The sequence below is a fragment of the Xyrauchen texanus genome, chromosome 33 (genome assembly GCF_025860055.1).
Source record: "Xyrauchen texanus isolate HMW12.3.18 chromosome 33, RBS_HiC_50CHRs, whole genome shotgun sequence".
Classification (NCBI taxonomy): Eukaryota; Metazoa; Chordata; class Actinopteri; order Cypriniformes; family Catostomidae; genus Xyrauchen; species Xyrauchen texanus.
In genome coordinates this window covers 31,716,881-31,744,700 of record NC_068308.1, presented here as the reverse complement: position 1 = coordinate 31,744,700, position 27,820 = coordinate 31,716,881, and the positions used below count along the sequence as shown (strand labels likewise).

Below are 27,820 nucleotides of genomic sequence, written 5' to 3'. Positions count from 1 at the left end.
ATAAGAAGAACAACAAAGAGAATATCTCCATCAATGTTGCAGAGTTACTCAGCCAAAGAGAAAATGACTTGAAAGTCTTTGAAGAACATAGGAAGTACATGACCAATCTCATTAACATGCTGGGAAAGATTTCCAATGTTATATATGGTAAGAAAGGTACCTTATGATTATGCAACATATGTCTTTTTTAAGCTTTCTAAATATTATTTAGGAGAGATGTTAAAGCAAGTTAATATTCATTAAGATAACTTGTATTGTTTTTTACTATGCTAATAGTAAAACACATATGGGTAATTCCTACTTTGATTGTGGACACAAATGTCTCAACAGTACCTGAGGTTTCTTCCCTGGAACAAATTTTCAAAACCGATCTGCAGGCAATAGCACTGGAAAAATTGGTTGAAGTGCAAACATATTTCACCAAAGAGGATCTCAACAAAACAAGCACAAGGCGGGTGTTATGTTACAGTGCTAATCAGCTGGTGCACGACATGGCAAGGGAGATGCATGAAGTGAATGCAAGTAACCTTCTTTTATATTCATGGATAGAAAAGGCAAAAGATCTTGAACATATGATGCCTGGTCCTCCACCATTTTCACTAGACTTTACAGAGGTCCATGACAGAATCTGGAGGCCTTGTCTCTCTGAATTTATCAACCTTGGTCAACGGATTGCCAGTGGAGTAGCTTGTTTTGAAGAGGTAGACCAGGCTTTGGCTTGGTGTGAAGACCAAGGTGAAGGAAATCGGATAAAGAAAGAGCTTACTTTAATGGCCACTATGTTAAAAAGCAATCAGTGTTTGGACGAGAACTGGCCAGAGTATCGCCTCAATCAGATTCAAGAATATAGACGCCTTCACCATGCTGCTAAATCTGCTGAGGTCATATTGAAAATAAAAGATAGGTTGGGATTGCAAGGAGACTTCAGCCATATACATAACCTGACTCAAGTGGTAAGAGATTAATCTTTATTGTAACACTAAATTAGTATGTAGATGTTTGTGTGTAGTTTGTGAAAGTTTTATTGTTCTATGTATAGAGAGATGAATCATTCAAACAAAACACTCTGGGATCACTGAGTGATGATCTCATCAATGCCAGGCAAAATCTGGCAGATATCAAACGCCAGCACACAGCCTGTTTGGAAGCATTTTTGGACAGTGATATTCTCATCAAATGGGTTCAAACCCAAATTCCAAGTAAGATTTTCAGTATTTGTCTGTTATAGTTTTGATGTGAAGACAAATATACTGTAAAGTCATCAAATTTAATGGTTTAATTTTTAATTTCATATTCATATACCTTTGATTTCCTCCAGGTTTAAAGGACCTGAAAGTCTTCATGGAACTAACAACAATTTCTGCTGGAGAAAATGATGCCGACATTGATAGGCTGGCCAGTTTTGAATCCGCTGTTGTGGGCTACAGCCCTTTGATTTACTCACTACTGAACAGTGCTGGATTTGAAGAGTTTATTGGCTGTGCAAAACAAGTATGGGTCACCGTTGACAAAGATGAGATACTCATGGATAAATTGGTTAGTTTGTGATGCTAAACTTTATAGTATTTATTGATGAAGACATTTTTTAAAAGAATCATTAATTGTTTTTTAGGAGTCTAATCTTCCAATGAAAAGTTGATCAATATCAATACATGTCTTGTTAATGCAAATGAAACCTTGTAAGTCACAATCATGAAACATTTCCATACATGCCTTGTATACAGAGGGACTCGAGTCGATGGCTGGACTGGCTAAAAGGTTTAAGAGAAACCCATGGATCTGTTGAGCAGTCCTCTCTTTCCCTGGCCTCAGCAATCAACGATGGAGGTGTATATCATGTAGGCTGGCCAGTGGATTGCACTGGTAAAGTGAGTAGACACTAGTTTAAAAATGTCAATGTTGAGAAGACAAATGCTTTGTGGCTCTGACTATTTCCACATTATTTATTTTAAAAACAATTAAAATATATTAAACAGACATTCTATAGAAAAGTGTGTTTGTGAGCATCCAATTAAAACTGTCTTGTGATATGTTTGTAGATAGGTTTGGACAATGTCTTTTGTGTGAAGGTGATGAAGGACAAACAAGAAAAGACATACAGTCTTAATGAACTCTTAGAGCTGCAGAATAAGCTCATGCTGATGTCATCTAAAGGGGAGCATGGAAGGGAGCAAGTTAACAGGTTCACTCAAGTGGGTCCATTGTCACAATTTTACACCAGCCTTAACATTACATATAATTATAAATATATAATTAATATATATATATATATATATATATATATATATATATGATGTCTTATAATATAAGTTCCCAATAAAAGACCATCACCATCTCACATGCATGTCTAGATTTACAACACTTTATTAAGGAAATGGAGGTGAGTTTTGTAGAAAGTTACCATGTTTTCATCCTGTAGGTTTTTGAAGGAGTCCAGAGGGTGGGTCAGATCCTCCTGCAGTTGCGCACAGCAGGTAATATGCTCTTCCGAGACTGGGAAGCAGAGATAACGTGCAGCCCTGAAGAGCAACCCTGCATTCTTGTTAGCTTTTCCCTGTTAAGGAAGTATGTTGTGTATAAGGGTGAAGTTGTAGAGGAGCTTCAAAAGATGTGTCGCTCCCTAGAGGACTTCCATAAAGACTGGTGTACCTTCTTGTCTAAGATGCGCTCACAGTATTATGCACTGAACTATTACACTTCTGAGCAAATGGTGTATCTTTGCGAATGGCTCAACAGTGTCAGTGTCAAAAGAAAACCTGTGCCACAACAAATGTGGCATCTTTTGGCCCTTGTTAAACCAGACTGCACCTTAATTGACATCATGGAGTCCTTTGAAAATTCAACCGAGACAATTGAAGATATGGTTGAAGGTGATGTGGCAGAGGAATTCGAACAGAACAGTGATATTGACATGGCTATGGGCTTCAGTTTACCAGATGTTGGCACAGAATGTTTGGAGGACCTCTGGATGCAATTTAAAGAGAAAATGTCCAGATTCCTCACCCACCATGTGGATGTTGAAACACTTGCTCGGTTCCTCTCCAGTCTGTCTGCGATGAATCAAACGTACGTCAAACGCAAGATTCCTGCTATTCTACAAGAGGGAAGGCCAAACCTCATCCAGTGTCCTGTATCGGAACTGATTATCGCTACACTGACATTATACACAGAGAGCCCAGAGCATCCTCTTCCTACAATTGATGAGGTATTGATGTGCCAAGAGGAGACAACTGAAGAAGAGGTGGAGATCTTCCTTCATAGATGTCTAGGATTCCAGGGTACTGCAAGCAATCATCAGAAGATTTATACACTGGTCAATCCAGGATCATTGAACTATGATGTGAGTGTGGCCCTGGTGGAATGCTTTGAGACACTAGAAAAGAGTGCTGGCCCTCATTACTGTCTAGTGATGGTCTGTCCTGTAAACCAGGATAGATATGCTCCTTCCTTCTTCAGCAACTATAAGGTGCAGACAGGTCTGTGTATATCTGCAGAAAGATGCAATGACTACCTTCGTCATCATTTCCATATCCCATCTGAGCTTGACAACCACTCACATGTCTATCCAAGCAAACTCTCAGTCTGGATGATTTCATCTGAACGTCCAGCCGTGGGTATGTGTTGGATTTTTATATCTTAAATAGAAGGTTTTAGTAACAGGCAAGATATTCACTTCTGATACTCTACTTTCTTCACAATTTCTTCCTATTCTTGATGCAGGGAAGTCACTGTATGTCAAGCGTCTTTTTGAGCAGTTCAAAAGTGAGTTTCCAACAGCAACCTGTCTAAGAATCAGACTCATAGAGCCCTGTGTCGACGTGGATGGATTTGTCCAAACTCTGTCCCAAAGACTGACTCCACTGAGAGAACAGGACCCTGTGCTGTTGCACATTGATACTGCAGCAGTATGTATCTATAATTTTTGTTATATTATAGAATGTATTCATATAAACTATAACATTGACTGAATGTTTGACATTTTAGATATTTTGAATCAATTAATTGTTTCTACAGGTACGTTGTGGTTTGGAGGATTTCCTCTTCAAATTGCTTGTTCTAGGATGTCTTAGTGACAGGATGGGAAATATATGGAGGAGAAATGCAGCTCACTTGGTGGCAGTTGAATCTCTTCAACGGGGTCCCAGTCTCAACAGTAAGACCAAAATTGAGGTACAATTCTTGTTTTGCCTTTTCCATTTTGTAAACTTATTTCATATTTAAATCTGTTTAATACTGGCACTAACCTGTATGTACATTGTTCTGTATACAGGCACACCATGGGCTTATGCATGCACTACCTACTATCTTCTGCAGACCCCCTAATGAAGTCAAAGCTTGGGAGATCAAGAGAAAAAGAGAGGAGTATTCATCCTTAGATCCCCTGATGGATATGGGAGAGTTTAAGAGTGAAGACATTCAGAGACCTTACCAATACTTGCAGAGATTCAACAGGAATTTTAACTTGGATCATTTCAAATATCAAGCTCAATCAGTTGAAGGTGATCCAGTTGACTGTCTCCATCATCTTTTGTCAAACTGTGGCTTAAAGGACCCATCATGGGCAGAATTGAAGCACTTTACTTGCTTTCTTAACCTTCAGCTGAAAGACTGTGAGGATTCCATGTTTTGTGATCCAGACTTCCTTGTTGACAATTTAAGTGGCTTCAAAGACTTCCTTGTAAAATTCATGATTCATATGGCTCGAGACTTTGCATCTCCTTCCGTTGACATCTCTGACCAAAGCCCCTCCTTATTCTCTGAGAATGAAGATGAGGCAGATATCCTAGCTAAACTAACTATTCGGAAGCGATGGGAAAATGAATCTCACCCATACATCTTTTTCAATGCAGACCATTTGACAATGTCTTTCTTAGGATTTCATGTGAAGAAATGTGGAAGTATTCTCAATGCAGTTGATCCACGAAGTGGAAAAGTTTTAATGGGAAATGTGATGTCACAAGAGCTCTATTCAGGCATTGAACGTCAAAGAATTGACCTTTCTGAGGACTTTGACAAACTAGAGAGAGAAGACAAAATACAAAGAATTTCCTTTGTTGTTGGAGCTCAAAAAGGCTGGAAAAAGGGGCAGTTTGATCCAGACCGTACGTATGAACTCACTGCCGACAATGTCATGAAGATGTTGGCAATTCATATGCGATTCAGATGTGAGATTCCAGTGATCATCATCGGAGAAACTGGCTGTGGGAAGACACGGCTTGTGCGCTTTCTCTGTGATCTGCAACGTGAAGGTAGAGATGTTGAAAACATGAAACTAGTCAAAGTTCATGGAGGTACTACTTCTGAGACTATCTATACAAAGGTGAGAGAGGCAGAAAAACTTGCTCTGGACAATCGGCAAAAATATGAACTTGACACAGTTCTGTTTTTTGATGAAGCCAACACATCTGAAGCAATCTTTGCAATCAAGGAGATTCTATGTGACAAAACTGTACAGGGTTACCCTTTGAAGGAAAATTCTGGTCTGAAAATAATTGCTGCCTGCAATCCCTACCGAAGACACAGCTCTGAAATGGTTGATCGCTTGGAGCGAGCTGGGCTTGGATACAGAGTTAAAGCTGAGGAAACTGAGGATCTCCTTGGTAAAGTTCCCATGAGACAGCTTGTGTATCGTGTGCACCCTTTACCCCCAAGCATGGTGCCTCTCGTATGGGATTTTGGACAGTTAAGTGATTCAACTGAACTGTCTTATATTCGACAGATTGTGCAAAAACAGGTTAGAGATCATGGATTGCCCCTTACATGTCAGAAAGTGATCACAGAAGTTCTGGCTGCCTCTCAAAGATACATGCGAAGCCAAAAAGTTGAATGCAGCTTTGTAAGTCTTAGGGATGTGGAGAGATCAATGTCTGTCCTGGTCTGGTTCTACAACCACAGAGATCATCTTTTTCCAAATAGATGCGTGATCGAAATGGAACAGATGGCCTTAAAATGCTTGGTGCTTGCCGTGGGTGTTTGCTATTATCCGTCACTTGAAAACAAAGGTCCATACCTCTCCGCTGTAAGTACATGCTTTCCTCATTCATTCAACACTAAAGAATCACTGGAGCAGGAAATATCTTCTTGCCAAGACTTTTTTCTTGAGAACATTATAACAAGAGAAACAATTGCGAAAAATCTGGCTTTAAAAGAGAATGTTTTCCTCATGGTGGTCTGTATCGAGTTGAGAATTCCCCTCTTTCTGGTTGGCAAGCCAGGGAGTTCAAAATCTCTTGCTAAGACTGTTGTAGCAGATGCCATGCAGCGTCAGGCCTCTCACTGTGATTTATTCAGGAAACTCAAAGAGGTTCACATGGTGTCTTTCCAATGCAGCCCTCACTCAAGTCCTGAAGGCATCATTGGAACCTTTCGGAACTGTGCACGTTTCCAAAAGGATAAGAACTTTGATGAGTATGTTTCGGTAGTTGTGCTTGATGAAATAGGACTTGCAGAGGACTCTCCTCAGATGCCACTGAAGACATTGCATCCTCTTCTAGAGGATGGATGCATAGACAGTGAGATGCCACAGCCACACATGAAGGTTGGATTCATTGGAATCTCAAACTGGGCTCTTGACCCAGCAAAAATGAACAGAGGCATTTTTGTGTCCCGTTGGGACCCAAGTGAGAAAGACTTAGTAGAGACAGCTGAAGGAATCTGCTCATCCTCCAGAGCTGTTCTTCTCAAAATCAAGCACCTCCTGCCAAAATTGGCTAAGGGCTTCCTAAACATCTGTAAAAGTGACAGTGAACAGTTCTTTGGACTCCGAGATTATTATAGCTTGGTAAAAATGATTTTTGCAACAGTCAAAAGATCTGGTTCAGATCAAGAACCATGTGACCGTGAGTTGGCAGAAGCCGTGTTGAGAAACTTCAGTGGACAAAGGGATGGTTTTGATCCACTTGATAACTTCAGCGACCTCTTCCAAAATGTTCAAGAAGTTCAAATTCCAAGTACATTGAAAATGATTGAACAAAACATAGACCGCCACAATGACGAAGAGTGCCGCTACCTTCTTTTGCTCACAACTAACAATGCTGCCTTATATATAATCCAACACCATATTTTCTCAAAGCAGAAATACACATGCCCTGAAATTGTGTTTGGTTCAGGATTTCCAAAAGACCAGGAATATGCCCAGATATGTCGCAATGTTAGTCGAATAAAGGCATGCATGGAAACCGGCCGAACTGTCATCCTATTGAATCTCCTCAATCTGTATGAGAGCCTGTATGATGCTTTGAATCAATATTATGTCTACTTCAGTGGACATCAGTATGTCGACTTGGGGCTTGGTTCACACAGAGTAAAGTGTCGAGTTCACAGAGACTTCAGACTGGTTGTGGTGGAGGACCAGGAAAAAGTCTACAAAAGGTTCCCTGTTCCTCTAAAAAACAGGCTTGAGAAACACAAAGTTGATAGGAGTACAGATTTGGCTCCTTGGCAGCACGGAGTTTTGGAAAAACTCAAAAAATGGACGCAAGAGTTCTCAAGACTTCAGCAATCTGAATCTACTGGAGCAAATTTTAGCACATCAGATGCCTTTGTTGGCTTTCATGGTGATGCTTGTGCCAGTGCACTCCTTCAGGCTTTAGAGAAAATTCGAAAACAGGGCCATAATAAAGCTATTAAAAACTTTGAACCCATGTATGAGAATGATATCGTCAGTGAACCAAGTGAAGAGGTCTCTAACACTTCCATGGAAAAGGACATAGACAGGAATAGAGAGGAAAGTGAAGCTTGTCACTCAGTAATTGGTAAAGATGAAGATTTGACTGGTACCGAGTCACATAAGGAAATGGGAAAATTCTCTGAAGTGGTGGAAGGAGACTGTGCTTCAATGGAGGTAGACAGCAAGGTAGACTATACAGAAGTTGAAAACACTGGCACTCTTGGAGATGGTTCTGAGCTTGTGAAAATGGATGAAAATCCTCATGACCAAGGGACAGGAGAGCACATGGAGTACATTGAAACCATGGATGAGGAAGAGGAAGCCTTTGAAACTGCCAAAAGCTTTCTCTTGAACTGTGCCACACCAGACTCTATACTGAGGTTGAAGTATTCAGAATTTGGAAATCAAGAAAAAGACAAACTTCAGAAAACATATTTTCATCAGCAAAGCCATAAATCTCTCAGAGACCTGATAGACAGCCATTTGAACAAGACCGATCATTACAAGAGCAGATTCTTAGAGGTAATGTTAACTTTTGTAGTCGGTGTATGTACTGTATGTATCCTTTTTCAAATGTTTGGTGATTGATGATTTTCACTTGTAATGAATTTGATTTAATGTCTTATCCTGAAAGTTTACTACCAATTTAATAAAAGGGAATACTTTTATTTATGTTAGATAACAACATTCTCCAGTCTTCTCACTGGAGCTGATGTGAGAAGGCTTGCCCCAGCCTTGGGTTTGTCCACTGAAAGGCTTCTTCTGCTCTCTTTACACCAATTTGACACGGAAGCCTCTTTTTGCAGCAAAATACGGTACAATTCAGACATCATTTATAAGCACAGCCAGCAAAGTTTATATTATTGATGTTATCTGTAGATTTCAATTAGTAATTTGTACCTTACACTTTAGCCATAAAATGGTCCACAATTTGAAATATGTTTTACCTCTTTTTTCGCCCCCAACAGATCCTTCCTGAGAGATTCTGGGCTCTCTCTACATATTCTCCTGGTTCAGATGGACATGGAAGAGTCCATGTGCAAAAATGAACTTATTGCTTCAGCAAAGTAAGTAATTTGATGCCGTAAGCTTGAAAACAATAAGCAATCTGTAAGAACTACTTTCAGAAAAAAAGTGTTGTTATATTGCAAAAAATTTTAAGAATAAACTTGCATTAAAATGTGTGGATTTCAATTGGTGTCAAGCCATATTAAAGTACTGTATGCATGTATGACCATTCATGTGTCACTCCTCTGCCCTCAGATACTGTACCATGAATGAAATGTTGTCCCTTAAGTCAGATGAGTACAACTTATATACTGTGTTCATCACAAAGCTTTCCAGAATTGGGGAGCATTGTACAACAAGTGGCAACAAGTACACTGGCTTTCAAGGAGGTAAGTGTATATATGTTGGCAGGTGAAATATTTGCAGGATATTGTCAAATAAACATTCTTAACAAATATTTATTTGCTTAAGGAGTTTGGCTGTCTGCACATATTGATGACCTCAGAGATTCCGATGACTTGAGCTTAGATCTACAGGCTATTTGTGCAATACCCATAAGTAAACTCATCTCACAGACTGTGAAATCAGGTATTACAATGCAATAATAAAAACAACCACTCAGAACACCCTTGATCAGTGAGACCACTCAGAACACCCATGATTGTTACAGCAAGTTTTGTTCAGGCAAGCATCCCACTTTCTTCAAAATATGAAAACATCTGCAATAAAAATATTTTGTTTTTACAGATGTCAAAGATTTTGAAGAAATGGATATGGAAAGACCAGAAAGTCAGAAGGTAAATGCCTTTGAAGCTTACAGATGCATGGAGAGGTTTAAACATGCAGAGATGGGCCATATTAGATACATACAACCTTTTGACAGAAACACTATGTGTATTTGGTTGGCAGGGAGATTCAGCATGTCTACACAGTTTGTCCCTCATTAGATCTTGCACCCAGAAAGCTGTGTCATTGCTGAGAGACACGGGTAAAAAAAACTCCAGGAGTATGGAGCGCATGAACATACTGTTTGGCCTTCTGGGAGATGACCCTGGGAAAACAGGAGGTTGGTTGGTTTTATTACCTTTTTTGATGCAATTGACCATATTAAATTTGTGTAATTGTAAAGTATTACTTAATCTAGAAATTGTGAAAATATATAATGTTTAAAAGCTACAAATGTGGTCTTAATTTGTGTGTTTTCAGTACGGTTCCAAAATGTGTTGCAAATGAGGCTAGTGATTGCAATGATACGAAGGGAGGAGCTGATTCCTAATGCAAAAGACTGGGCTTATAAACAGGCAAAGAACCGTGAAGCCTTACAAGAAGGCGGAACACTTCGGTACTGCAACACTGCAATGCCACTTCAAACTCCATAAAACATAAAAAACAACCCAACAAAAAGACAAACAATACAAAAAAATCTATCTATCAATCTGGCTTACTGGTTGTTATCTCTAATCTGTCTATCATTATCAAAAATAAAATGTGTATTTGTCTTTAGGCACACTTTGTGGCGTAGTCTACAAGGTGTTTTGAGCCCAGTGCTAGCCAGAGTGTTAGAGGTGTTGGACAGAGACCATAATTTGTACCTATTGTATGGGGAAGGGCTGAGCGAGGGTCTGGTCCAGTTCTGGCTGGATATCTTTGAAGATCGACAACTCCTTGATCTAACCCTCTCACAAAATGCAAGGTATTTTTAAATGCATTACAACCTTAGTAAACACTGTGCAATTATTTAGTGTTGAATACCAAATGAGAAACATGTTCTAACACTCACATTATTGAAATAAAGACACTTCCAGTTAATACTGTTGTGTGATAGCTGTAACTGCCATTTTAACAATTCTTTTGCACTATTCATTGATTTTTGTTAGAGGCAAAAGGGTAAAAAGCTTTCAAATGTCTTAACTGCAACTGATTAGGCTTTTTCTCCATTAGTGCTCCAGAGCAGGAGATTAACATGCAGTGTAACCTGTTTATTGGAGAAGAGGAACGCCCTTGTGCTGCTCCTTTTAGCTGGCTGATAAAACAAATCTGCCAAGGTTTGTGGGAGGAATCAGAGTTTATACGAGGTAAATTTTTATGGGATTAACTACAATTGGTCAGTTAGCTAAACAGAAACGACTCGTACACATTTCGGGTAAAACACCTGCAGCTTTAAGATGCAAAATCATGCAAAACAATATTCTCCATGGTTTCCCTTTTAAAAGCGTCTGAAATGTTTAAAGAGAGAGTTCACAAAAAAATGAAAATTCTGCCATCATTTTCTTACCCTCATGTTGTTTCAATCCCAAATTACTTTCTTCCTTTGAAGAAAAAGAAAATGTTAGGCAGAATGACAGACTCCGTACCATTCACTTTCATTGCATCTTCTAACCAAACAATTAATTTAGCAAAAAATTAAACATATCCTTTTGTGTTCCATGGAAGAAAGTAATACAGTACTGGAACAATAAGAGGGTGAGAAAATGATGATAGAATTTTAACTTTTTGGTGAAATGTCCCTGTTTTTCTCTAAGGCACTGAGCAAGGCAACAAAGTGAGGATTCAACAGTTTGTTAGTGCTGTTTCAAGCAGTGGACTGGGCAACTATATCAGAAAACTTTCAGAGGGAGAGAGACTTGAGTTGGGTCAGTGCTATCTTACTGACTATGTACTTCTGTCATTCAAAATCCAGTCTGAGGAAGAGCTAAGGGTGAGATACACAAACATTTTTTATCTGTTATGTTTGTTCAACAAATATAAAGTATTTGTTCTAATTTTCTAATGTGGGTGTGTGTGCATTTGCTCACAGGTCTTCTCTAGTGCAGTGTGGGGTTGTGTGTATGCTCTGCAGAAAGATATGTCCATTATCCCTGAGCTTTCCCCATCATGGATCCTTGCAGCAGCCCAAATCTATGCACCACGCTTGGACACATTATCACATGTCTTTCAGCTCAATCCCCAGCTGGTACACACCGTCCAGCAGGCGAGACAAAAGAAAGAAGCTCCTGATATGGTGAGAACTGGGAGATGGTAGTTTATTAGCCTTGCTGAGAAAACCAAATAAAACCAGCATGAGTTAGCTTGCTAAGAAGCCTTGTGGTGTGATGCCAGCATCCCATGCTGGGGACCAGCATACAAATCGTAACATACAATAGTGACTTAGATCCCATTTCAACTACTTTTATATTGTAATATAACAGACCAAATATAACTGTGAGTATAATAAAACAACTATATGTACTGTAAATGAAATCATGTTCTGCGGTATAAAGAGAGCTTTATTTTGTGTTGTTTTATTACAGTGTGAGGACATTCTAGCGGTTGGTATCTGTGTTGAGGAAACAAAGCTCCTACCTGTAACATCTAAATCTGAGTGCCGGACCTTCTTGAATAGAGTTGAGCAGCTGCAGCCATGTTTAGAGAGAGTGTTCAGTCCAAGCTATTGTGCCCTTTGCAGCCCTGGTTGTCTGAGCCAGCTGGACACTATAAAGTGAGTTATGAAGATTATGTTGCAGGAATTAGAAAATAGAAGATGTCATGATTACACATTCTATGCTAAATACACAGTAACATAATGGTGCATTAATATGTAATGAGAAATTTTGATACACTTTATTTTACTTGCTTAGGTCAGTGTGGCATGGGATGCTGCTAGTGGCTGCCTTCATTGAGCAGGTGATAGTTAAGATGAAAGTAGCAGATGAGAGGATAGAAACACTGACTCTGAAACACTGCAGCCAGTTACATGGGGTGAGTCCTAACCTTCTTGTCTTGTCAGTTTATTAGGTTTTCAATGTTTTTCAATGAGAATTCAATGTTTACATGCCATCCCATATGTGTATGACTTTCTTTATTCTGCTGAACACAAACAAAGATATTTAGAAGTATATTTCAGTTCTGTAGGTCCTCACAATGCAAGTGAATGGGTACCAAAATTTTGAATCTATGAAAGGCCATATAGTAAAGGCAGCATAAACGTTATCCTTACAACTCCAGTGGTTGAATCCATATCTTCAGAAGCGATATGATAGGTGTGGTTGAGAAACAGATCAATATTTAAGCCCTTTTTTACTATCAATCTTCACTTTCACTTTCACATTCTTCTTTTATTTTTGGTGATTCACGTTTTTCATACATATAGCCACCTACTGGGCAAGGAGGAGAATTTATAGTAAAAAGGACTGAAATATGAATCTGTTTCTCAACCACACCTGTCATATCATTTCTGAAGATATAGGTTTAACCACTGGAGTCTTACGGATTACTTTTATGCTGCCTTTATTTGCATTTTGGAGCTTCAAAATTGGACCTACAGAGCAGAAATATTCTCCTAAATGTCTTTGCTTATGCTTTTTCTTCTCTCACAGCTGATGGAAGGGTATCCTGATTTGAGAAGCAAAGGCAATCTTCAGCAAATCATCCGCATACTCAATGGTTTTCATGAGGAGTCCATCAGCAGAGAACTACGGTACACTTGAATTTCTTGAGCTGTACTACTGTTGATAATAGTATTATGCTTTATATTATTGAAAACTATTGCTATTCCAATTACTTATTTTATTTTAGAATTTGTATTACATTTGACTAGATACAACTAATGACTTTGTAAACTGCTTTTTGCAACTATTTTAATACACCATGTATTTATGTAATGTATTTCTTTTACACAGATTTCTGGGTTACTTGATTCTGATTGGTCAGTTGTGACACTCAGTAGTCAAAAAGTTTTGTATAATGATAGCTAAACTATATATTTCTCCATTGTCCATAGCAACGGTGCTCTCTTTGCATAATTTCGTGGTCTTGCAAATCAAACTGTTCTGAAATGGCCTCTTAGGACTTTAGTGTACATTTTAGGTTGAGCATAGCCCTTTTGATAGATGGACAGAAGTTTAGCAGGGCTCAGTTAAAGGAAGAAAATGAAAACATTGCTCAGAACAAATGTTGATAATAATAATGTCCGTCTGACTGTACATTAATGTATGCCATACATTTAATTCCTTTTCAGCACTAATAATTCCTTTTGATTATTGACTCTGTTTGCTTGTTATACACAGGTTTGGTGTGAAGTGTTCAGTGTGCCTATCAGAGCTGTCAAATCCCACTGCTCTTCCCTGTGATCATGTGTTCTGTCTGACCTGTTTGAAGAGATCCATAGAGAGAGAAGGATCTGAGTACTGTCCCGTGTGCAGAGCATCTCTGCCCAACAACTACCAGCCCACTGTCTCCAGAAACGTAGAGTGAGTTTAACTCCTGCTCTGTGTAATCTCTGGTACCCATTGAATGAAACAAGGAAATTGTTTCTTATAATTTTCGTAATTTAAATGGGACAATTCACGTCATTACTGTAGTTCATTTTAAGTTGAATGTTTGATTCTGTGTCTTTTACAGTTTAGCCCTGATACAGCATAATGAGATAAGGAAATGTTGTAACAGCTTTTTCCTGGAGGTGGTCTCTCGCTTTTGTCTGACTGATGAACAAGACCCCCCAGAGGACCTGGTTGAACTGCTTTTCTCTCTGCTCATCTCAGCACAAGGTGAGGGGATATCAGTGTGGTTATAAAAGGGACAGTTCACCCCAAATGAAATGTCAGTAGAACATAAAGGGGGATGTTTTGAAGAGTGTATTTGGTCGCTCTATTCCATGCAATTACAACGAATGGGAACTGCATTTTTCAAGCTTTCAACTCTTATTTTGTGTTCCAGTCATTTTGATCTGGATGACTTTTTCTTTCTAACTATTTTGTTTGCACAAACAAAGTCCTCATACATGTGTGCACACACACACACACACAATATGAGTTGAGCGCCCTTTTATGTATCGTCTTTCCATGTACAATCTTTAAGGAATATTTAAGATCTAATTATCATAATCAAATCAAAATCAAATCAAATCAAATCACTTTATTGTCACACTACCATGTACACAAGTGCAACAGTAGGTGAAATTCTTGTGTGCAGTTCCGAGCAACATAGCAGTCATGACAGTGATGAGACATATACCAATTACAATAAACAACATACTTACACAACACAATTTACATATCAAATGTACACATACTTACACAACACAATAATTATATACAATACACACAATATAGAATACACAATATACAATACAATAAGTAAGGAGTATATGAAATATATATATATATATATATATATATATATATATATATATATATATATATATATATATGAAGTAGTATATTGAGGAGAATATGTTGACAGTCCAGTGTGAGATTATAGATTAATAAAGTGCAGTGCTAATTATTGATCCTGATAGATCAAGTGTTCAACAGTCTGATTGCTTGGGGGAAAAAGCTGTCATGTAGTCGGCTGGTGCGTGTCCTGATGCTGCGATACCGCCTGCCTGATGGTAGCAGTGAGAACAGCCCATGACTCGGGAGGCTGGAGTCTCTCATGATCCTCCGAGCTTTTTTCACACACCGCCTGGTATATATGTCCTGGAGGGAGGGAAGCTCACCTCCGATGATGTTCCTGGCAGTTCGCACCACCCTTTGCAGGGCTTTGCAGTTGTGCGCGGTGCTATTGCCGTACCAGGCGGTGATACAGCCAGGCAGGATGCGCTCTACAGTGCTGGTGTAGAGCCGTGTGAGGATGTGGTGGTTCATTCCAAACTTCCTCAGCCGTCTCAGGAAGAAGAGGTGCTGGTGAGCCTTCTTCACAACGGCCTCAGTGTGGACGGACCATGTGAGTTCCTCAGTAATGTGGACACTTTCTTCCTGAAGTCCACAACAAGCTCCTTGGTTTTACTGACGTTGAGGGAGAGGTTGTGCTCTTGACTCCAGCGTGTCAGAGTGTGCACCTCCTCTCTGTAGGCTCTTTCATCATTGTCAGTGATCAGACCTACCACCGTCGTATCGTCAGCAAACTTAATGATGGCATTGGAGCTATGTGTTGCCACACAGTCATGTGTGTTTAGGGAATACAGGAGTGGGCTGAGAACACTGCCCTGCGGGGCTCCAGTGTTGAGGGTCAGTGATGAGGAGGTGTTGCTGCCCATTCTAACCACCTGATGTCTGCCTGACAGGAAATCCAGGATCCAGCTGCACAGCGAGCTGTTTAAGCCCAGAGCCCGGAGTTTCTCATCAAGCTTGGAGGGCACTATGGTGTTGAATGCTGAGCTGTAGTCTACAAACAGCATTCTCACATATGTGTTCCTTTTTTCCAGATGGGAGAGAGCAGTGTGTATTGTAGATGCAATGGCATCATCGGTGGAGCGGTTGTTGCGGTAGGCAAACTGCAATGGGTCCAAAGAGGGGGGCAGAACAGAGCAGATGTGTCATATTATGTTTGGGCTCGTTTGAATCGGGATAGTCTGCTGTAAGTTGCGATATGTCATTGTCTATGTTATACCGTATATATGTTTCAGGGCGTATTAAGGAAAACATCACAAAAATACACTCCTGTTTATTATATTTATGTGTGTATGTAGGAATTTCATAGACTAAAACTCACTCCAGTTTGGCCTCTGGTTCTCACTCTTTCTTAGTTTCAGTCTTCTGAACGTTTTTTGCTAGAATAGTATCAACTAGGAGAATGTTGCAGATGACCCTCTCCGCTCGGGAGTTGCTTTGAGTTCGTTTCGCTGTATTTCCACAGAGCAGTTCATTGTGGGTACAACTCTGCAGGGTCACTTTTTATACAGCTTATACATCTGTGATTAAATCATAAAATAATACAAAAACATATTCACCTCGAACCATGATTTATATTTCTGTGATTATTATCATCATTATAATTATTATTTTTACATTTATAATTGTTTTTATATCTTAATTTGTCTTAGTAATTTTCCACCTGTTGTCATAGACGGATACTTGCATGACTGTAAATGGAAAGGTGGTTATATATGTTGTTTTTTTTCACCACTTTTTTTAATTGCTTTTTTGTTTCATTTGAAGTGAAATTTGAATTTAGAAATTACTTTGGTTTAAGTTTTTTGTTTTTTAAATAAGTGAATTTAATTTTCAGTGCAAAATCATTAAAGTAAGAATATTCACCGACCCATCAGTTGGTGATATAATTGGATACTGTGATTTTCTTTTTTTTTATATATATCATGAACATATTTCTTGCATATCGCCCAGCTCTAGTTGGGAACAAAATATATTTATTCACACATATTCAAAGTAATTACCCTTCCGAAGCAGCTAAACTGGGTCCTGGGATGAACTGTAATAAAACATTAAACCCGCAACAACCTACAAAAAGACAATGAAATACCCGACCGGTAACCCATGATGGAGAGAATGCACCTATGAAGTAGGTTCATTGCCAAAGAAATGTTGCCTTTCACAACTGTTGAAAAGCGATCTTTCAAAAAGTTGAACAACACACATTTTAATTGCACTTCATTATTTTCAGTTTCATTTGAATTATAAAATAAAGTTCAAAGTTTTAAATCAATGAACATTACCCCATAGAACCACTTAGCATCCAACCAGTGGTAATACAGGTAGTCGGTTTGAACGTGAACACCGCACCAGTGTGAAAATTATGATATCGTGGCAAGTCTAGTAGGATTCCAGATTCTAAGCTTTAAAATTACAAATGATGTTCAGATCAAGCAATTGGTTATTAATTTATTATGTAATTATTATATATATATATATATATATATATATATATATATATATATATATATATATATATATATATATATATTGTTTTCCACAGAGATTGCATCCACTAGCCTGGTATGAGCTCAGTTAAATGAATCCTATCAATATATATATTTTTAAATATGTTCAAAAATGGAGTACAAATACAAAAAAAAAGGTTGATAAAAAGATCTAATACAATATCTTGTTATAATATATCAAATATGAGAGATTCATAAACAATTTAAGTGGGCTGAACACATAATGTGTAAGCACAAAACGAACACAGCACAAGGGCTAAAATGACCATACCAATATAATAAAGTGGTCCAAACAGCTTCTGGCTACATTCTAAGTCTTCTGAATAGCTTTGGGTGAGACATAGACTGAAATGTTATCATTATTCACTGATAATCCTCCCCTCCAGTGAGTAGTTTAACCATTGCGACTGGATCATTGAGTCTTTTATGTATTTCACTCGAGAACTGGATCAACCCATTTTATGAACAAATCATTCACACTGGTGTTGTAAACCAGATTGAATAATTCTTTGAAAAGATCAAACACAAACTAATTATGTACTCTTTATATGTGCATATGTTACAGGAGATGTTTATAAGACCAGAGATCTCACACCTTTCCTGGAGTGTGTTGACCAAAGCCCTGTAGTGCGCTCTGTGCTGCCCAAACTCCTTCTGCAATACAGGTACCTACTGTTATACTGCAATAACAATCACACATACTGTACATACACATGCATTCATATGTGTCTTCACTTACTGTATTTAACTTTAAAGATGCAGTATTGCCTTTGTGTACTGAACTTTCGACTTCACGACCTCACAGTCGTTTTGAGAGTTTTGCTTAACACTCATCAAGATTTGATACAGTTTGATATAAGGCGATCTCTCCAGCTTCAAACAGGCAAAGAAGCATATTCAAAGCTACTTAGAAAACTTGGAGAGCAAGCTTCTGCAACCGGAGGACAGAACTGAACTCTATCGGCTCTTTGTCAACTGTTTCCAGGTGTGTGATAATCCCAACCTTTTGTAGTTCTACCAGTCCCAGGTGTATTTGCAAGACATATTTACTCATTATTGAAGGCAGTCACCGCTGTTGCTTCCATTTACAGTTGCAGCCAGTTTAATTATTGTTAAAGCTCTGCATGTTTGTGTCTAAAAGCAGATGTGTGTTTATTCAGGATTCTTTGCTCTGTTCTGGATTAAATGGAGCTGTTGATGTGGAAGAGAATCATAGATGTCTGCAGGAGAATGTGAACTTCCTCAGCCGAATGGCTCGTAAACAGACAACTTCCAGACAGCATGACCCAGCTGAGTTTCTGCTGTCTATGGCTCGTCTCAGAATGTGTCTGGACTCAGCTGCCCATATCCTGCACAAAGCTGTTGACCAAAAAAATGGTGAGGGGTCCTCAGTTCCCTCTGCAAGTATGCTTGGATATTAGAAGTATTTTAAAATAAAAAATGACACCTTCACCTTCAAGGTAGATTAAAGGCAAAAGCATAACAAGAATTAAGACAGTTTATCACATTAAATTGCATCATTAATTTGTGAAAGGGTGTCCCTTAAACTTTTCTTCAAATGCATAAGCAAACTGAACACAGAAAGATGCAGTGCCTGTTCTAGTCCATTTTAACTGGGGGGGCCAGGCTGGGGCCAAGTGTTTTTGTAGGGGGGCAACTGCATTATACCTAAAATGTCCTCTGTAAAAGTAACAAAATTTGCCATTTTATATTTGCTAACATAGTAAAAAATTTTGATGACAACCAAGATTTACCAACCCAAATTTTTTAAACATTATGAATAAAAAGGCTCATGACACATGTTTGAGTCAATACACCATAACATTCTGGTTTTCCCCACAAACTCTACGGCATTTTGCTATGTTGTTGTAAAATGGTATTCCATGTAAAATAGTACTCCATGTAGAACCATCTGCCATGGGACCACCTGAAAATTCTCCACATAGCACTAAAACACTGGTGTCCAAGCATTCATTCAATTGACGTTATACATAAATATAACTCAGTGGTACAGATGCTGGTTACCACACCTGGAGTTCACTAGTTTGAATCCAAGGGTGTGCTGAGTGACTCCAGGCAGGTCTCCAGGCAGGTCTCCTAAGTGACCACAAGGATTTAAAAGCCCATTGGGAATTGGGCATTCCAAATTGGGAGAAAACAGGGGAAAATCCAAAAAAAAAAAAAAAAAGTAACTTCATCCCCTTCCCTCGTATCCAAATTTACAGGGGTCTCTGGGGGGGACCAGTCTTATTGACACAGGGGCATAGACACCCCCCCCCCCCCACCCCAAAGAACCGTCCCTGATTAGAAGAGATTGCAAATTGTCTTAAATGCAAAATGTTTGTTTTGACCTTATGTATGTTTCAGGTAATTGTGATATTGTGGAGCTAAAGCTTTTGGATCAGGTAAAGGCTGTGTGTGAGTACTGTGACCATGACTGGTACAGAGTTTATCTGCTCCGAGCGCTCAACAGGCATGCTGGGATGGACTGTCTACAAGTGCTGATCAACAGTGCTGATTATGAATGGATCTTCCCTGCTGAGATACTACGCCTTCAAGTACGACCAATACAAATGATCTTTGACAAGTTCTCATTGGTTCTAGTATTCTAAAGAAATACAGTAATGTTTGTTTGTAAATGTTGTATTTTGTAAAGATTTAGGGCTTTTTTGTTAGGTGTTAGTTATTTCATTTCTGCACAGTTATCACAGTGCTTTCTCCTTTCTACAGAGGTTGATTCCTGCAGAGGTGGATCGGTTTTTGTGTTGTGGTCAGTCATACCGGATTCTTAGAGATGGAGTCGGACAAGCACTGCAGGAAGGCAGGACAGATGGGCTGAAAGATGCCCTACAGGTCAGAGTCTATTGCTATAATAAACATACGACACATACAAAAACATATTGTGTGATCAAAAAAGCCTCCTTAGGGCTAAGACTTGACACTAAAATTTGAAATGTAAAGCATATGATACTGTACAAGTCTTAAAGATAATGGGTAATTATAGGTAGCAGCTAATGATAAGAGAGCTTCATAGCAGAGGTCTGATTAAGAACACGTTTGACAATGGCATGTGTTTTGACATGATGTTATATTTTCCTTGGAAATTGACTACAAGTATTTTTTTCAGGCAATGGGCGGTTCAGGCTCTTTGAAAAGCGTCTTGCTGACTCTAGCTGTGTTCAGACAGGTCACCTGTCGTCTCATGTCATCTGAAAGAGCAATAAATCCTCAAGCACAGGTAAAAGTGTGTTAGACAAAGAGAGAATTCATAGTGAAGTGTGTCATTTTTTCAAAAGGGACAGGAGGAGTGTTTGGGAGAAATGTTTGAAACAATCATTATTATTGCAATTCCATTTGGTGCCACAAGAGGCAGAAATTACTCACTGTAACTTTTAGGGGACAGTGTGCAAAACTCTCCGCATTGGCAGACCAAGACTTTGTGTTTTTAAAGTTCTGTCAGCCAGTGCAATTCATTAATGTATTAATTTCCTATCTCAACAGGAGATAAACTTGTTGAAGGACTTTATTAGAGGGAATGTATCAGGACATGTCAGAGAGCTCTGCACCGCTCTCTTAGCCAATCAGATTGGAGGACCAGGATCTCACCTGAGTCTCAAAGCAGGTGTACCTTCTCAACGTCGCCCTCTTCTGGAGCTCCTGTTACATGCCAGTGTAGTGTTTCACAGTGGCAACAGACTGCTCAGTCCACTCCAGTCGATTTCCTCTCAACCTCAGAACATGACAGTAAGGACTCAGTTACAGTAATGAATAAGCCACATTTAGGAGGTATAATTCAAGTGATTTGCATTTGATTGGCAATCTGCCAATTTTATATTCTGCTCTAAGTAATTACAAATATTTGTTTAGAATACAATAATATACAATAAATAAAATACAATTTGATGCAGTTTACTACTAATGACACACAGCTACTCTGTATGAAGTGTTTTAAGTTTTTTAATGCTACTAGCAATACCAAAGTCATGGTCTGATTCCCAGGGAACATACAAGCTGATAAAGTGTAAACCTTGAATGCACTGGAAGTCACTTTGGAAAAAAGCATCTTAAGTGTTAATGTAAAACGAGCCATCGGCCACCCTGTGTTCTATATTTTTTGGTATCGGCATCTGCCATTAAAACACCTATGTGGTCAACCACTAATAATCATGTTTTTTCACATTCACTCAGGGAGCCTTTTTACCCACTATGCCAGACGACCACACCAGTGAGGTCCAGAAGTGGCTCAAAGAGAAAACACTAAAGATGTATTGTGAGTGGATCTTGCCATGGCGAGATTAAATATCTTAAATCCTTTTTTTTCATCTTTTTTCTTTCTAAATATTGACCACAATAATTTTTCTTTGCTGCCTTACAGATTGTGCTAATGGTCATGCATGCTTTGTGGGAGAGGTAAGAATTCTTTATTGTTTTTCTGTCATTTTAATATATATATAAAATTATACAATGTTCAAGGAATAATTGAGTGTGCTCTTCTATTTATATCAATTTATTTAGTGTGGTAAACCAGTGGCTTTGTCAAATTGTGCCACATGTGGAGTGTGTATAGGAGGCCACAACCATAACCCAGTGGCAGGATTTACTGCAGTCCATGAAATCACAGACCAGACAAAACCAGGACATATATTGGGGGAAGCTGATAACCGGTCTGAAGCCCCACACAGGAACCTGTCTTTAGCACAGTCTTGTGTCCTCCGCCTATGTCTTCACCTGGCCATGTTGCAAGGGGCCATAAACCACCAGCAGGTAAAATGGTTTGAATGAGCCATCTCTGCTGAAAGTTAACTTCTTACTCGTGCAATTTGTGCATTACTTTTCAGTTCCTCAATTGCTAAGTAAGACCTAAGTATTACTAACTAAGGTCTTGACTCTTCACAGGGCATCAGATCTATGATCCACCCAACTGTTAAGGATGTCTATGAGTTCCTCTGGCAACATCTTGAAAAGGACATGAAGGTTCTTGGGAAGACTTTAAATCTTAATATGGATGACACTGCCATCATAGTGCATCTAATTCTCAACCTGGTTTTACAAACAACCACAGGTCTGAATATTTATTAATATTTGACTAATGTTAAACATTCTCCTATGTCACATACATTTCAGTTATAACATTTAAATAATATGGATGGAAGTAGTTGTCCACAAGTGTTAACAAATTATCTTAACAGAAAACCTAAGTTGATGTTAAAAACGTTCCGTTTTAAAAAAAAAAATTGTATAGATGATAAAGCCAGTTAAAAGTTGCAGCCTTTAAAAGGCAAGCCAAATGTGTAGTCATAAATTACTGCAACTGAAGAATAACCACAGAAAAAACTTCCCCTATAATGATTTCTATGGTGGCCTTCTATGCAATATAAAAACATTGACACCTTTTTCTATGTGCCAGGTGGTGTCCAGGATCTGTCATCACGCAGGTCCAGAGAGCAGTGGGAGAGTACAGTCTGTAATTCAGCCATCAGTCCTGTTTTACAGGTCAGTCTTGATACTGCATAATCCATACAGTGAACCATTTGAAAAAATGGGGGATATATTCAATCATGAGTCTTTGAAAAGGACTGATTCTCTTCTAAAAATTGGAGGAGGCAAATTTATAAATATAGATTGTATTGGTTGTTACACCTCTTGTGAATATAAAGTGGCTCAAAGTAATGCATAAAAATGTTGGAATGTCTTTGCATTAAATAAAGAGTTTTTACATGGACACTGAAGAGGTAGATTCCCAATGCGCTAACGTCCTCATGGTGGCATAGTGACTTGCCTTAATCCGGGTGGTGGAGGACGAATCTCATTTGCTTCCGTGTCTGAGACCGTCAATCCACGCATCTAATCACGTGGGTTGTTGAGTGCTTTACTGCGGAGACATAGTGCGTGTGGAGGCTTCACGCTATTCTCCACAGCATTCACGCACAACTCACCACACACCCCACTGAGAGCGAGAACCACATAGAGACCATGAGGAAGTTACCCCATGTGACTCTACCCTCCCTAGCAACCGGGCCAATTTGGTTGCTTAGGAGACCTGACTGAAGTCACTCAGCACGCCCTGGATTCGAACTCGCAACTCCAGGGGTCGTAGTCTGCGTCTTTACTCGCTGAGCTACACAGGCCCCCCACTTGTTTATAAATAAATGCTCCTTGGTAGGATATTGTGTGATCAAGGCAATGCCATTACTACATTTTTAAGTGTTTAACTTCTTTTTTTTCAGTTTGAATATTCAATTAAAGAACATAACTGTGAATGCGTGTACTTTGCTTGGGTTAAATTGAGCCTTTGCCTGTTTTCAGGATTTGAACAGGAAATTAGGTAGTGCACAGGATCTGATTGCAGCTGATAACAGACTCTCTGACAGCCCCTTGATGATGGTGCTCAGGGGAGACCCTAAAACAATCCTTCATCTCCCCACTAACTGCCCCACCATGCACTCTGCTTTCTGGAGCCCTTCACCTGTGCTAACGGTGGAAAGTTTCTCCCAGCAAATAGATCACAGTCAAACACCACTGCTAAGCCTTTTTCTCAATAAGGTAAGTTTTTAGTGGCATATTATTTATTATTAGCAGAAGTAACATTATTTTGAGCTGATATTGTCCATTTGCTTAACTGAAGTGTAATTTCTACGGCACTTAAATATTCCCCAAGTCTCGTCCAAGATTATTCGGACAAACAGGTAGTTGTGCCCTAAAACTCTCAACATTGAGTAATGTATTGAGTAGGCTGGGAAATTTAACATTAGCAAAGTTTCAGGAAATGGAAAAAAATGGATACTGCATTAATTGCTTCAACTGTTTTTAATGTGTTAAACAGTCAACTGTTAATCGAATAAATGAAAAAATGCGTTAAAAAATGTACGCAATTAATAAAGTATCCTTTTTTTTGATTTCCTGAAACTTTACTAATGTTTTTCCCCAATTTCCGTGAGGGAACACGGTCAACTCGACTGCACATCCTAGCACAGAAACTGATTGTTTTTGAGCAGTACACGCTTATTCGTTATGCGCTATTTACTGTGTGGACAATTTACACTTCAGCTGCAAGTGGTGAGCCAGGTGTGGGAGAAATACAGGCAAGCTGCCGTATCTCTTCGCATCTCCCGAAAATGCTCACTCACTGTCCGAGAGAGACCCAGTGTGTGCATGATAAAGACTGAACAACAGCCAAAGAAAATAATAGTTTTGAGATTTTAAACTTCCGCAAATTAAACTTCAGCTTTCAATTAGTTTTATATCTGTATGTATATTGTCTAATAATGCATTGACAATGTGCACTTAAGTTTGTCTTGCCAATAAAGCTTGATATGAGTTGAATCTGCCCATTTGATCCTATTATTAAACAAATCTGCTATATTCGCCAAATGATTTTGCTCAACTTTTAATTACAGAATGTCCAATGATTTTATGGCATTCATACATATACTTATATCAGAGATTTAAATCTGAAAAAATTTGTTTAACCTTATCCGTAAAAACTGAACATTTTAACAACTACATATTTAAAAAAATGTAAATAATGATGACTAACCAATTTCTTGCAAGTTCTTTGAAATGAAGTATAAAGTAAATATATTTATGATTATACTGTATTTTTATGTTTGTTCAAATCTACTGTATGTCATGAAAACTGTTCTATTAATTAGTTAAAAAATTGTAATCGATTAATAGACCTAGTTTTGAGTAATGCTTTGAGCAATGTTTTAATAATGCCACAGTGTTTACACTTTTTGAGGAGATCATCCTAGGAATAGTATACTCGTAGTTGTTTTATATTTTTCTAGATGAATGTCCTGATTCACTTGGTGATATGTCACCATATGGAATAAAATGTTTGTCAATGTTTCATGTTAACTAAAAATGTTCCTAAACTTGCATCTCCATGTGTTTGTTTATGATTATCAGGTGCACTGCATAAGACAGCTGGTCCATTTGCCTGCTCTTGCTGCCCTGTTGTCTGATCTAGTGAAAGTAGTGCCTCCAGTCTCTGAAACCCAGACTCAAACCATCACAACATTGCTTCATAGTATTCCTGCTGGTCTGTCATACTTTTTCATACAACATGACTGTCATTGCTTCTACTCACTGGTGGACATAACCAGTAGAATGTGTTATGCATTTTATGTATGGATGTGTGGAATGACTAATTTCACTGATGCTTAAACGAAACCTTTGGAGTAGACTAGTCTAAAACTAAACCAACCTTCAGAAAACAGTAAAAATATTGTGTTTATGCAACCCATTTCAAATACTTAATCTTTTCCAAATCCGACGCAAAATTCTGCTGAAAAGTGTCATTTATCTGCAACCTGCTTGCCTGCATTATCATCATTGTACATTAAATATAGAACAGGACATGCATTCACCTTTAACGAATGCAGGTTTATTTATTGAAAACAATTGAATGAATAGTGCAGGACCAATAGAGCAACCCAAATAGCCTATTCTAAATGGAATTCACCAAGTAAAAGTTACTTAATTTATTAAAACAGTCAGGACATTGTTGAATATAATATACATATAGGCTAAGCCAAATCTACGAGAGAGAAAAAATGTGCCGAAAAGTTGTTCGTATTTCATGACGTGCAGTCATGCATTAGCCACTGATCTAATATGATAGCTGTTTGGTACATGAACTAATAACACTTACGATGTAAAAACAAAAAAATGCCATAGGATACAAGAAATAGCCTACAATAAACCTAATGTATTCAAAACATGACATGCACACTGAAGAAAAGATCATTTATATCGTTAAGCAGTCGGCATCTCGCTGAAAAAAGCCTTCTTAATCAACCAGTGGCGGAGCTAGTGGGTGGCCGGGGTGGCCGTGGCCACCATGGACCGAAGCCTGGCCACCCCATTGGCCACCCCACTCGCGATTGCTGTTTTAGTCATTTTTTTTTGACATTTTTTGGCACAATTTAGGTCTTCAGAGGTGAAATCATCTCTGTACAAACTTAACATGTACGCACACCAAGGTCGCCAAACCTCTCCGTCCCGGGTGTCATTGTATCCCCCCATCGCTCATCGTTTACCCCTGCCTGGCCACCCTTTTGAAAAACTCCTGGCTCCGCCCCTGTCAACAGATTTAATCAGTTGTAATCAACAGATTAAAATTTTTTAATTCTTAGCCTAAAACAGTACTTTTCTGACTACCTAATCAAAGGCATACATTTTTTGATGAGCAAAGTTAACACGTCAACATGGTCCGGTGAAAGACAGGACTTGACTCACCTGAGGCGGCTATCCTGTGCTTGAGAAAGCCCGATTCAATGGGGAATTAACTTATAAGCACGCATAGATTTAAAGAAGACTCTAATGTGAATTCTTCTGACTTTCAAGCCATTGGTTTCCCACACCATCACCGAAGTGATTTCACAGCTTCTTAACTTTGCTGAGTTTGCTCATCTAGCGAGAGGGCATTTTCTTGCACGCACCGTAAGTGAGAGAGATAAGAAGCACGCGCAGCCCGAGATGAAATACAACTTTTTATCTGCTCCAGTTATCCTCTTTTTTTCAATAATAATTGTATTATTAATTATATTTAAAATGCGTAACATTAATATGACAGTAATATAAGTGCAACCTCTATAAAAATATAATGCCAAACGTAAATGTGTAAAAATGTTGAACAGTTTAATGTGGAAAAATATTAACTTACTAGTAATTCCAGTGTCGACTAGCAGCATCAGAACCGTTTATTCGACTAGTCGACTAGTCTCACACATCCCTAATTTTATGGAGATATATGACATTGTTGTATTCTGATTTATAATTGAAAATAGGTCATCAGAAGAAAATACTGTCAGAAAGAGTTAAGATCTTCATGAAGGTGTGGAACCACCTCAGAATTGAAATAGTTAATAATGGTAAGCTGCGCGAGATGTACATTATTTATTTGGTAGATGCTTGTATCCAAAGCAACTTGCTGTGCATTAAAGGCATACATTTATCAGTATATAATTTTAAGTACTAATTGACATTAAAAAGTTTAACTTTTTTGAAAACAGAATTGATGTCATTTTGAATTATAATTCAACCATTTCAGTAATGCACCAAAATTAAATTCACAGTCTATGTTTGCTGCATGTCTTTTGTTGCAGATAATTCAAGGTTGATGTAGTAAAAAATAACTGAAAACATAAACCTCAATCTTGAATCTATTTTATTGCTTCATCATTTCAGCTTCAGTGGGTATAGATCGTGCAGTATGTGAAAAACCAATCACTAAGGACAGTTCTGGGCAGTTTCTCTCCCTCAGTCATCGTGGACCAGGCTCATGTCTCCACGCGATCATAGATCTCCTATCTGCAACTCACAACAGTCTTGTTCTTGAGGCCAGGAAACTCTGTCATCAGGAAGACAGGTGGGGGTTTATACATTTTTGTATTGCAACAATGTTCCTGGAAGAGTGTGATTTTGTATGATAAAGCCTAAATTTATTTTTATTGATGCTTTTGAATTGGTTGCATTTCTTC

General features: G+C 38.5%; 1 protein-coding gene across 1 annotated transcript in view; it reads left to right on the top strand.

Moving 5' to 3' along the window:
• LOC127626701 (E3 ubiquitin-protein ligase rnf213-beta-like) overlaps nt 1-27,820 on the top strand; it is a 40,004-nt gene that overhangs the window by 7,677 nt on the left and 4,507 nt on the right. Inside the window, 43 exon segments of the mRNA XM_052102675.1 lie at nt 1-147; nt 331-953; nt 1,040-1,199; nt 1,319-1,536; nt 1,725-1,868; nt 2,040-2,192; nt 2,420-3,614; nt 3,721-3,905; nt 4,015-4,170; nt 4,271-7,624; nt 7,715-8,191; nt 8,348-8,484; nt 8,638-8,736; nt 8,933-9,066; nt 9,149-9,265; nt 9,425-9,474; nt 9,587-9,743; nt 9,884-10,019; nt 10,182-10,370; nt 10,619-10,752; nt 11,200-11,375; nt 11,475-11,678; nt 11,968-12,155; nt 12,295-12,415; nt 13,033-13,133; nt 13,723-13,900; nt 14,028-14,202; nt 17,899-17,998; nt 18,207-18,318; nt 18,494-18,710; nt 19,701-19,891; nt 20,064-20,186; nt 20,461-20,571; nt 20,835-21,077; nt 21,522-21,603; nt 21,709-21,743; nt 21,849-22,097; nt 22,230-22,395; nt 22,741-22,826; nt 23,640-23,876; nt 25,245-25,377; nt 27,128-27,211; nt 27,528-27,708. Of these exon segments, the coding sequence (XP_051958635.1) occupies nt 1-147; nt 331-953; nt 1,040-1,199; nt 1,319-1,536; nt 1,725-1,868; nt 2,040-2,192; nt 2,420-3,614; nt 3,721-3,905; nt 4,015-4,170; nt 4,271-7,624; nt 7,715-8,191; nt 8,348-8,484; nt 8,638-8,736; nt 8,933-9,066; nt 9,149-9,265; nt 9,425-9,474; nt 9,587-9,743; nt 9,884-10,019; nt 10,182-10,370; nt 10,619-10,752; nt 11,200-11,375; nt 11,475-11,678; nt 11,968-12,155; nt 12,295-12,415; nt 13,033-13,133; nt 13,723-13,900; nt 14,028-14,202; nt 17,899-17,998; nt 18,207-18,318; nt 18,494-18,710; nt 19,701-19,891; nt 20,064-20,186; nt 20,461-20,571; nt 20,835-21,077; nt 21,522-21,603; nt 21,709-21,743; nt 21,849-22,097; nt 22,230-22,395; nt 22,741-22,826; nt 23,640-23,876; nt 25,245-25,377; nt 27,128-27,211; nt 27,528-27,708 (11,458 nt within the window).